General features: G+C 38.3%; 1 protein-coding gene across 7 annotated transcripts in view; it reads left to right on the top strand.

Annotated features, from left to right (window-relative positions):
- The window catches only part of EBF1 (EBF transcription factor 1), a 395,559-nt gene that overhangs the window by 22,654 nt on the left and 360,575 nt on the right, over window positions 1-12,330 (top strand). For all 7 annotated transcript variants that reach the window (XM_029216050.1, XM_029216046.1, XM_029216049.1 and 4 more), the window contains exon 6: window positions 2,151-2,219. In XM_029216050.1, coding sequence (XP_029071883.1) covers window positions 2,151-2,219 — 69 coding nt within the window. The remainder of the gene's footprint in view (window positions 1-2,150; window positions 2,220-12,330) is intronic.

Raw genomic sequence — 12,330 nt, 5'->3', positions numbered from 1 at the left:
CTGTGGCTGTCATGGGGGGGTGAAGAGTAGACACAGAGAGACCAGGTGGGAGGCCACTGCAGGAGTTAAAGCGAGAAAGTGAAAGTGACTCAGATGAGGGTGATGGCAGTGAGGAGGGAGAGAATCACATTGTCTTGAGATGTAGATTCTAGTCTGAAATTATCATCAGGTGGGTTGGAAGAGTCCCTGGAAGGCATTCAGTCCAGGCAGGACAATGGTGAGGGGTTTGACCAATGGGGATTTGCCCAGTTGCTGTTTTGAAAAAGAAAGGAACAAATGGAAAATAGAAAGGAGAAATAGGCCTTCCCATGCATTACTTTTTTTTTTTTTTTCCATGCATTGCTTTTATCGCTGGGAAAAGGCCTGGGCTCTGTCCCTGGGCTGCTTTTGGAGATCTGAGCCCTCACACTTAGAGGTGGGTACCACAATCGCCCCATTTTACACATGAGGAAACTAAGACTCCAGGAGGTGGAATAACTTGCTCCAGCTGCCACAAGCCACTCGGATTCCAGAGTCGGTGTGCTTAACCACTGTGCTCTTCTGGCAAAGCCCTTGAGATGTAGGTGCAGGGGAGTAGAGTTCAGGGAGGATAGAGTTTAGTTTGTAAATTATTATTATTTTTTGTATGCATTTCAAAGACTGTACTCCTCATTCCCTTGTTTCTTCATCTTAGGTATTGGGATCCTTTGCGCTTTCTATCCCCAAAGTACTAGTATAGCAGAACTCAGGCCTGGAGGAAATAGTTTCCTCTGAATCAGAAAAGGAAAGGCTCTTAAGGGAGTGGCATGGTTTTTAGCTGGGGCTTTGACAAAGGAGATACAATTCTTGCTGTTGTTTTCTGAAGATACGAGAAGCAAATCGAATGAGCACCAAATATGGAAGCTGATTCTCTTTTCAGAGATATAGTTACAGCCAGAAGAGAGACTTCCTAACTTTGCTGAAAGACTCCCTGTGCAGGCGTATATTTCTGGGTCCTGAAAATGAAGTTCAGTGTTTGTTTCTCTCTAGCAGCTCTCTAAATTTAGGCTCTATGATTCACTAAGTCGAATGAGTCTGTGTGTATGTTTGTGTGTGTGTGTGCGTGCTTGTGTAAGCGAGAGGGAGAAAAGTGCATATTTTATTTGTGGTGCAAGGCAATGTATAATGCTTGGATAACTCCCTCACCTCCTTGACTGATCAAATACGTGCTTTTATAGTGTGCCCTTGGGTATAGACTGGCCAGTGGACCCATTTCTTATTTGCAAACAAGTCTCAGATAGATAGTTTTCCATTGACCATGGGTAGTTTTCAAAAACCCTAATTTTTCACTTTTTAGAAGCATCTCAGGTTAAGAAAAAACTGTCAACTTTAAGGTCACACATGGGGTGGGATTTTGATAGTAGGTGCTTTTCTTGCCCACGTCTGCCTTTTCTCTGACCTAATAAAGAGCGTCCATTGCCAGGCTTCTGCCAGGCTTTGGAGCAACTGTCCTAAATGCTTCCAGGAAACTTGCACAGTGACCAGAGCAGGGCACAAAAGCCAGAGGATGTGTGGATCTCTATTTTCTTTTATCTTGCCTCTTTGTCTCGATTATTGTGTTGTACTTTTATTCTTACATTCTGAACATGGTTCAAAAGCAAACAGTTATAGTTTTAGGATTTGGGGAAGGTTGTGGTTGAAGGAAACGTCTCCCATAAAAGAGGAAGGAGAAGAAAAAGGAATCCATTTAATACAAAATGACTGGAGGGGGAGAAATCACTCATACCTCATTATTGACGCGTTCCACACAATTAGTGTGATCTTGAGGGAAGAGTGTTTAAGCCACCCACAACCCTGAATATTCTCATTGGGTAGATGTAATAATAATGCATTTCACAGTGAACTCTTCCAATCCTGCGGGCAGTGATGGGAAGACCCCATCTTAGGGCTGTCAGTCCTCACTCTGTGGGAGTCCCTCTCCCTCCCTCCTTTGTGCAGGGAGAGGTTAAGCCTGGCCATTAACCCATAGGTGACCCAAATAGAACGTTCTGTCTCAGGGATCCGTTGATTGCCAGGTATGGCTTTGTGGTAATTCTAGCATTTGCAACCCAGCAATTTGAACCTTCTCTCTGCCTAAATGATGATTTTACATGGTAATGGTTGTACTAAATCCTCTTGCTTTTGCTCCATAGCCGCTGTTGTGACAAGAAAAGCTGTGGCAACCGAAATGAGACTCCCTCAGATCCAGTGATAATTGACAGGTAGGGACCGCTCTACTTTCTCTCGGTTCTTTTTCCTCATTATAATGAAACACCTGTCTTGCGTGGCTCATGGGTGAGGGTTAGGAAGGCATGTGGCCGAAATTTGCCTGTTGGTCATGACTTCAGCTGCGCCGAGCTATTGCGATTCCTGGGAAAGCCATATGGGATGTTCTTTGGAGGCCTGTTTTCTTGGATTGCTCCAGTTTTGTGTCTGATTCACGCTCCTAAAGGCATATTTTCTTCTTTCTTGCCTTTCTGTGGCTCAATCCTCACGCTGTGCCAGGAAGCTTCAGAAATAAAATAATAATAGTTTGTGATTTATGAAATGTGGTTGGGTGCTTATAAATATTTAACTTTTATTTGAAAAATGTTTGAATCATTATCACTTTTAGCTACAGTAGTTCTGTTGGACGCAATCCATCTACACTTTAAGGTTTTATTTATGCATAAAAGCAGTTTTAAAGAGATCTGTGAACCAAGATTTTCTACAGTAATTTCCCGTGTTTGATTGTAGCTCACGCTGCCTTGTAGTTGATTAATTTATCCTGCTTGTCTTAATTATTGTGTTTTTAAACAGATCCATATTACTAATCTGACATGACCAAGTAAATCACTGTAGAACAATAAATCTGTTTTAGTTGTTCGGTGCAATTTTGAGTCAGTGTGTGCACAGATTATGCAAAGTTGCATTCCAAATATTCGTTTTATATTTTAATCATTGAAATTCATTGTATGGAAACATGTATGATAAACCATTTGTTACATAGCATTACTCATTGGGAGTTAAATGGCCTGGAAGGTTTATAGATACTGTCAGTTGTCAGCTAGGACAAGAGCTAGCACCCTCCGTTAGCTGGAAGAGTGTTGCAGGTAAGACTGACTGATCCCTCATTGAGGAAATCAACAGCTGAACAAAAGTCCCTTTTGGGGTTTGGTAATAATGATTTTTGACACCTTCCCCCTGCCCCGCCCACCCATCTGTCTTTCCAATTCTTTACCTTTTGGAGGCTTGCTCTGTCATTTTTCAGTTGACTGAAAAAGTGTTTGCTTTACTGTAATTTGTGACAAAACATCGGTTGTTGATTTTGACTTACGTGATTCTTCAGGCTTAAACCCAATTTTGATTGCCAAGTAGCTTTATAAAACTTACATTTCAATCAGATATTTTACCTAAATATCTTTCACTAATACTCACCAAAGACATATATCTTTGCTTGATAAGTGAGGATTAATATCTTTGATTCAAAGTTAAAAACATCAACGGTTTAATGTGTAATGAAGTTGTGTGCTGCCTATAGAATTATCATAGCATGTTTATCTACAAAAGCAGACATGCCATTATGTAATTTCTTTTTTCTGCAATGGCAGATAAATCTTCAAATGAATAAGATAAAAAATAAATATAACCTTTGTTGTTTGTTTCACTTAAATACCTCTCTTCAAAATGCCATTTGTTATTTTAAGCAGATTTTACTCTTCTATCAAAAAGAAAGTGTTCTGATCAAAGGACCAGCCCAAATATTCCCCCAAACTTTGAAACTATCAACATTCGGTTCTGCCACACAGTTTCTTTTGGTTCAGATGATAAGAACCTTACTTTGCCACCCGCAATGAAAACACTTTTTTTTTGCTTTTGAATGGGTTAAGCTTTTAAGTTCTTCGTTTGGTTTTAAGCCGTGACTCTGATATAGAAGGTTGATATGACTGTGGTTTGAATAACATTTGATTTTGACCTGTTTCTGTGGGTTGCGATGGCATAAGAAACTTGACTCAGCAGCGCTGTAATTAGCCCGGCCTGTGTTTTTGAAACAGGATTGTGTTACCTGGATTGCATTAGTGTGGCTTCTATTGTTGCCGCCTTGCATCTGTCCCAGTAGGGTACTTAAAACCTTTTCTTGGCTGGGGTAGTTCAAACAATTTAGGCAAAATAAGTATGCACTTTATACTGTCGGTGGCTTTAGAGATATTACTCATGACATTTATCCTTTTCATTTTTCTTTTTTGGTTTGACAAAGTAGAAAACGGTGTTAGCCAATCTTGGTCTCTTAAGAGAGGGATACTTGAAAAACGGCTGAAACCCAGGGTATCTGCATGAGTCCCAACATATGTTTATTTGCTGGCTGTTGCCACTGTCTCCCGTGAACCGTCTTTTCAAGCAGTGATGCCAGCTGATATGCACAAACCCATTTAGCTATTTTTATTTGCATCTGAGTTTTCAGAATTTATTTGTCCTTCAGTCTGCCAAAGGTTTTAAAAGCTCCAGTCCTGTCTGTGCTGATATGTGAAACTTCCATTTTTAACAACAAGCGAAGAGAATAACAACAGGAAAAGAACTTACACAGGGAAGGGCAAAATAGAAAAGGTTTTTCAATTCCATAAAATTGCTGCAAAGGGAAAAAAAAATGATGACAACCGTGTTTGAATTTCATACTTTCCAATTTGATTCTATATTACCGATTGCATAATATCTGTGTTACGTGCTTAGGGTTTGATTTGCTTTCAGATTTATGGATGCGAATCCCTGCATATTTTGTAAAAATAGGTTATGGGGCCTGCATTCAGTAGCAATAGTAACTGTTTTTACAAGATGCATACAATGTGCAATTATAGAGCTGAGGGTACAGGCAATCCTTGTGTTAGGATTTAGCATAGGTTTAACACGCAGTCACCTTTTGGGCACCAATAATTTTTAGTTCCCTTTGCTTGTCCTTCGGGTTTTGGAAGAACAGTGCTATTTTTATCAGTCAAAAGACTTTTAGCAGTGGTTATTCAGGAAAACTATTTATAGGATTGATAGAAGAGGCTTTCTGGTCATACGGCAATGGTACAGGGTAAGCTATTTCTGTGTTAAATTTTGGCTGTATTTTTTGCTGCCGGTGATTTGGGGACATCAGGTCGGCATACTCTATCAAAAAAGTGAAATTAACAAAATCAGCATTTATATACTGTGATTTAGAAAATGTGTTTCTACTTTCTTCTTTTATATTAGCGTGCGACAAAGTTAGAAAAATATGACCCCAACTCTTTTTACGATTGTGACAATTTGTCAAGTCACTTCAAACGAGTTTGGAGGAAAATTTCTCTAAATGTACAAAGTGGGCATCTGGAGTTGACTGCCAGGTTGTATTTCTGCCTAATGCCAAATGGCTTGATTGAGAATTATAAAAATCCAGGCTGTGCCCAATGATCTAGATATCTGGGCTGTGTAGACATGGGAAAAGTCAAATGTGTTATGTTTAATACCTGATGACCAGGAACTAATAGCAGCAAATTTCATTATCGTTGAGGTAAAGGGCTATGTGTGGTAATTATTGTTAAAGTAAAAAGCAAAAAATGACTTGCAGTTATTGGATTAAGGTGGAGATTGATTTAACATATTCGCGTAGCAACTCATATTTGAATTTAAAAGGTTTGCAATAAAATTCATGTTTAGAAATTGAATAAATTGTAGTTTTATTAAAACATTGGATATCCTTGTGTCCTAACCTTTTTCATAGGAGTTATCTTAGTTCAATAAATAAAACCTCATTAGGCTATTCCCATTTCAACGAGTTTATTAAATTTTGCAGGAGTAATTAGCATAAGCTGGGCTAATTTTTCTGGAAGACTAATGAGGGAGGTTCTTAATTAGGTTTACTTTGTAAGAATCAGAAAAGATGATAATGACAAAAGTCACATAGGGTAGTCTGAATTGGGAACCCAGTTTTTCTGAATTCATAAAAAAACTTCCATTTTCTATGTGGAAACTTATTTATAAATGCTTGAACTGAATATATTAAGTGTGCATACTGTTATTCCTTATCTAGTTAGTTAGGATTACTGTGCGTTCTCGATTTGCTTCACAAAACTCTTTATTTTCCTTTGAGCAATGACATGGATGAATACAGATGGTCTTAACAAAAACATTTCTTTCTCCGAAGTATGCTATAGGATTCCTTTCACATAGAGCCCTAAAGTTTCCGGCCAGATTTGTGTCACTTACTTCCAGTAGGGCAGGATAGGGGATGGCTCAATACTTGTTTGTTTGTTTGTTTTTTTCAATTTAAGATCAGTGTGATTGATGAAATAATTGGATCACTAAATAAAGGGAGAAAATAAGAGCCCAATTCTTCATTTCTTTGTGCTGTGGATCATGAGAATTGACAAGTGGACTGTTTTCTTTTAATAGATAGAAATAATAAAGGATGAAATTCCTCCTCAAATTATCTTCTCCTGTCTTGTGTGAATTTAGACATAGTCCTTTCGGGATATAATGTGGCCTGAGTAACTGGAGAGTTTTGGATCCCTCACGGCCAATATTAAAAACATGGATTTTTAAAGCCTGCCAACTAATATCCTTGTAAAGATTTTGGGTTTGCTTAGTGCAGCTTTAACAGATTTGTCTTTCTTTTCCATTTATAGGAATCTCTGTATCTACATTTGAGATGTAAGCCCTGACATGCAACATTTTAAAAAAAATACATGAGTTTTGTAACATGAAGAATTTAGCCTGTTCGGAATTAGCTCTTTAGGCCACACTTACCCAAGGGTCTCCTAAAAAGAAAAAAAGAAGTGTATATTTGTTTTTTTCTGGGATTTTCTAAAGATCTTTCACAACTCGATCACTTTCACCTAGGTGACACTAAATGTGTTTTCTTTACAATTGTTGTCTGAAATAGAATGTTCAGGAGTGAAAATATTGGAATGGCCATTTTACCTGTTGAATTACGTCCGGGTTGTTCAGAGAAACAATTTTATTTAAGATCCATTCTTCATCTAAGAGGTTTAAATGCTGTACTAGGACTTTTCAGAAAAGCGCAGTGTTGTCTTATCACCAAGCTAAGTTCTTGATTAAATCGATCCTGATGTGTTTATGTAACATATATATTCATTTGTATAATAGGAAAACAATAGTAAAACTTTACAATTAGAATATAATTGAGGTTTTTTTTAAACATTGAGCAGGGTGGGCTATATTCTAATTCCTATATCTACAATCCTAAAATGGTGAAGGCATCAGGTTCCCTCGACAGTAAATGATTTCCCTGTCCTTTATAATCAAACTTAAATCTAAAAATTCACTAAACGTTTTTCCTTTATTTTCTGTAAAAAAAGTCCTCAACTAACATGAACATAAACATACTTTTATTAAAGTTGCAGATGAGGCTTTTAGTCAGAGTTTCATGGCTTTATTTCATTGACCTTTCAACTCATTATTTTGGTCTTCATCAGTTTTTAGAAGGACCAACCACTAAACATAATCACTCTGTAAGGTGCACAGACAGCTATCTGGGGCTCAAGGAACCAGAGGTATGAATGCATTTCTCAGATTTCTGATATGACTTTTATATTGCCTGATTTCCTAACTTTGAATGCTCCATTAAAATAAAAGGAGGAGGAATTCACCCTTTAAAATTGCCGCAGGCAGGATAATTGCTGTCCTCTTGGTTGGTTTGAGAGGTTTGTGTTTTTCCAAAAGTGGAAAGGCAGCGCTGACCCTGAGTGTGAATTTATGGTTGTTTATTAATCCTACCGTATTTAAACATTTGTTTCCTCAGTGGGAATTCATATGTGATTATTAGCGATGAGACTTATGTGAGAGACTATCATTCTAAATTTTATCACATATCAGATAATACCGTTCTGAATATGAGATGAGCCTGTATACTTGTGTGTAGTTTGCTACCGTGATAAGACAATAATGAATACAAAAAAAAAAAAGAACATAATGAATACAATCAGCTAATAGCAGTCTATATTCCATTTGCTATCAGCTCTTCCCAAATACACAACCAGAATACATTCAAATGGACTGCAAATATGCTGACAATATATCATAATGCATAGTACTTTTACATGGTATAATACTACTGCAGACACCGTATAATGAACAACAGTGGTTTTCCTGTAAAGGAAATAATGGCAGCAACTTCCAAGAAATGTATTTAACGGAGCTTCAGAGAATCAGCAGTGCATATGTGTAACTGGCCTGGGTGTCAGCCCATGGTGTGGGTTTTAAATCCCATGTCATCATAACTTTGTTTTTGTAACAGTTCTGGAAAAATACAGAAAAGCAGTACAAACTCCTCTGTGTGTCATCTAACAACTTTGCACAGTTTGTGATGAGAATATATCATTATATTAAATATGCTTTTACTTTTCTAAAATAAATTGCTTAGAATGGGGAAAAAAACCCAAATCCCTCCCCAAATGCAACTCTCCATTGATAAATTTTACTTGTTTTTCCTTACTGCAGGCACCTGACCAAACTCTTTAATAAAAATTGACCAGATTTTAAAAACTCTGTTTAGAGGCCCATGCATATAAAGAGATGGCATTTTGGTCTTTTTAATTTGCATCAGGTATTATCTGAAATAGACCATTAATTTTTCCTTCTCTCTCCTCCCACCATCTCATCCCTCCCTTTACAAACCGTGTAATTGTATACCATCCTGGACAATATAAAAGTGACCTAAATACTCCAATTGCAATCAGTGAAATATGGTGAACAGTACAGGTTTGTCTTTGGTTGCTTGCTGCCTTTAAAGGTGTGTGTAGATGGAGATAAATCTCCCTCGCAAACTCTTTCTCCAGTTACAAGCTTTTGTCCAGAGGTAAATGAAGGTTTTAACGTTACAGTACTTATTGTAATAGAATTTTAATTGCCTTAACCCTGCTAATGTGTGAAGCTGAGTGTGTGTGTGTGTGTGTGTGTGTGTGTGTGTGTGTATTCTTCATGAGGAGGGGAATCAAGCCCCCAAAAAACCCTGCATATTTTTCATGGGGGGAGAGGGGGTCACATATGGTAAATGATGCAAACTAAATGAAACTGGTTCTGGGGAAGAGAATGCCATTGGTGTTTCATCCATGTAATGTATATTCCACTTTCAGTGGGAACAGAGTGATCCTCAGTGTGCTTTGGGGATTTTTATTTTTGAAGGTGAAGTGCTTGGTTCCAGGTCCAAACTTGCCTCCAAACCCTACTTGGAAAGATGTAACTAGACAAGCTGACAAATTATATAGCTTGATCCCACACAATAACCTCTAAAATGGCACTCGGTAACTATACCATCCTGCTAACTGTTTGAGGCACAATAGTTTTGTAATATAATATAAAGTAATAGTGTTAGCCAACACATCTTTAATAAGATATTGTTCGTGCCTTTGCCATATGCTACAGAGCAGCCTCTCACTCGGTGGGCCTTTTGATTCCTCTCAATAAGATTATTTCAAATACTCTAATCCTGAATCATTGACATGAATACAAAAGCCTAGTGACATCTAATAGATGCCTCTTAGCTTTGCTTTTCCTCTTGTTCCTTTCCTTTTTCTTCTCTTTTTACCTGACAAAAAGCTTATAGACACTTGGGCTCTGTCTCTCAGTAGCAGCACGGGGGGGGGGGGGCTCCTCATGAGATATAAAGGAGGAAAAAGGACTGACAGAGGCCCGATAAGCTACAGAGTGAAGGGCCGTAGATTAAAAGTAAATGCCAGTAAATCCTACCCTGTACACTTAACTTGTCCTTTTATTGTTTTCTTTAACACTTTCCATGCCAGGAGAGGGAAAAAAGAGAAAATAATAATCTCATTGCACGTGTCCATTTTTAATCTGGACACGGTCACTATACGTATTGTATAGTGTTTTGGCAAGATTCTCAAATTTTGGTTCATGTCAACGTTATGGTGGTTTAAAAAAATGCCCCTTTAATCAATATCAGGGCTCCCTCAAGAACTTTTTTTTTTGCTCATTTGCTGCTTGATTGACCAAATATTGATACTATCTATGTCTGGCGGGGCAGTGGGTGAGTAGGTCAGAAGAGCCCTTCTGTAGGGTATGAACACTCATGACATGGCATTTCCAGGTTGAAGTAACTTTTTCTTTTCTTTTTATTTCTTTTTATTTTATTCATTTATTTAATTTTTGGCTGCATTGGGCCTTCGCTGCTGCACGCGGGTTTTCTCTAATTGCTGAGAGCAGGGGCTACTCTTTGTTGCGGTGTGCGGGCTTCTCATTGCGGTGGCTTCTCTTGTTGCGGAGCACGGACTCTAGGCGTGCAGGCTCAGTAGTTGTGGCTCGCGGGCTCTAGAACGCAGGCTCAGTAGTTGTGGCGCACGGGCTTAGTTGCTCCATGGCATGCGGGATCTTCCCGGACCAGGGCTCGACCCTGTGTCCCCTGCGTTGGCAGGAGGATGCTTAACCACTGCGCCACCAGGGAAGCCCTTTCTTTTCTTTTTTAATCAATGAATTGGAAATGATCACAGTGAAAGATCAGGATATCTTGTTCCGTGATGGTAGCTGATGCTTTTCTGTGTGACCTTGCTCCCTGCTGTGCCCTAAGCGTTGCCTGCGCTGGACGGTGCCTTCTACACAGGCTGGAGGTGAGACTGAGGCAGCAGAGTGCAGGCAGAAAACTTGGCTAATAGTCAGAGGTTGTTTGCCCTCCACCTTCCTAAAGCAACCATGATTTGACTAAAGCTTTTTCTTTTTTTTTTTTTTTTTTTCTGTCGAAAGGTCAGACTATCATGCTACTTGCAATTTGTTTATCATTGTTCAATAGAACAATAACTTCCCCCTATTTTGAATATGCTTTCCATTCATTAGTATTCTGATCTGTTAGTAGTATCTTAAGGCATCATTTCTGATAGTCTTGGATGCACTATTGGTTGAAGTCCCCTCACAAAAGGAAAAGTTAGTTTGAAGAACTGTGGACCTGTGTCAGGTTTGGTTCCTCTCACATGTACACACACAGACACACACACACACACACACAGACACACACACACACGTTACAAAGACAAAAACAAAGATGAAAAATGAGATGCCTCTTTTATTTATTAGGAAGTTTTTTAGAAAAGAAAGTTGGTTAAGAGTTATCTTTGAAGCTATTATAATGTTGAAAACTTGTGTTTCGCTACACGGTCTTTTTTTCTTAAAGCTACATTCTAATCTCAGGTGTATGGCGTACACCTCAGAATATCTTTCAAAAAATTGAGTACTTCTTTCTGTGGCTATAGGAGTGGGAATGTCCTCTTCTGGCCATATGGCATGTTTTCTTGAAGACCAGCATCTGAATCCTGGCCTATGAGCACCTTAAAACAAAAGAAACAAAATGCCTGACCATTGTGAATTTAATAGTAACTTACATCTGAATGGAACTTGCAAAGTTATTGGTGGCCTTTAAGGTGTAGTATTTCAGAGAGTTCTCTTCACACAAATGTTAGGGCACAAATTAACTCCATTTTACATATATGTAAACTGAGGCACACAGCTGAAGGAACTTTATTAGTGACAAAGCAAGTGATTAGAATATCGGTGTCCTAGCTCTCAGCCTGATCTTTCTCCTTTTCAATTGCGCAGCTGAAATAAAATACTGTTTTCAGTATTTCATGTAGCCTCATTTATTTTTCTTGGAATCCACATTTCATCCTTTCCATGAATTAATCTAAACCTTTTTACCTAAACAGTTTTCTAGTATATCTGGCACTTAACTTCTGGGATTAAAAATAATAGTAATAATATAACATAAATTGTTGTACTCATTGCTAGAGCAATATTTGAGTTCTTGTGTCCTCATTTAATTTGATGAGTAAACCATTGTGTGTTTCACTAGGGGAGAAAACAGGCACTAATCCAAAGAGAAAATTGGAAAAAGGCAGAGTATAATGGAAAAGGCCTAGAATTTGGAGTCCATTGGCAGAAAATCAAATCCCTCCATCATTAATTCCCAATACCTGAGCTACATGGGGTTCAATTTTTTTCATCTTTGAAATGGGAAAATCATCTCAATTTTGAAGAATTGTGTGGGTTAAAATACCTAGCACAGAGTTCGGCATATATTAGGTGCTTGAAATCAGGCAGCTCTTGCAATCTGAATATAATATATTCCATGTGGATTGTTATTCTTAATGTGATGATTGCCATGGTACTTTCTAATAAGCAAAATTACCTTGCTGAAGTTTATCATGGTGACTCAGTCCTCTTGGTGAGGAGTTACTCATTTTTTTTTCTTTCCACAAATATTAATTTAGCGTCTACTATATGCCATGCACTGTCTTCAGGGTTGGGGATAAAACAGTGAATAAGACACACATGGTTCCTGCCCTCATGGAGCTTTTAGTGCCTCAGAGTTGA

Source organism: Monodon monoceros, unplaced genomic scaffold, assembly GCF_005190385.1.
Source record: "Monodon monoceros isolate NGI ecotype Baffin Bay Population unplaced genomic scaffold, NGI_Narwhal_1 Super_Scaffold_12, whole genome shotgun sequence".
NCBI lineage: Eukaryota > Metazoa > Chordata > Mammalia > Artiodactyla > Monodontidae > Monodon > Monodon monoceros.
This window is presented reverse-complemented; position numbering and strand designations above follow the sequence as displayed.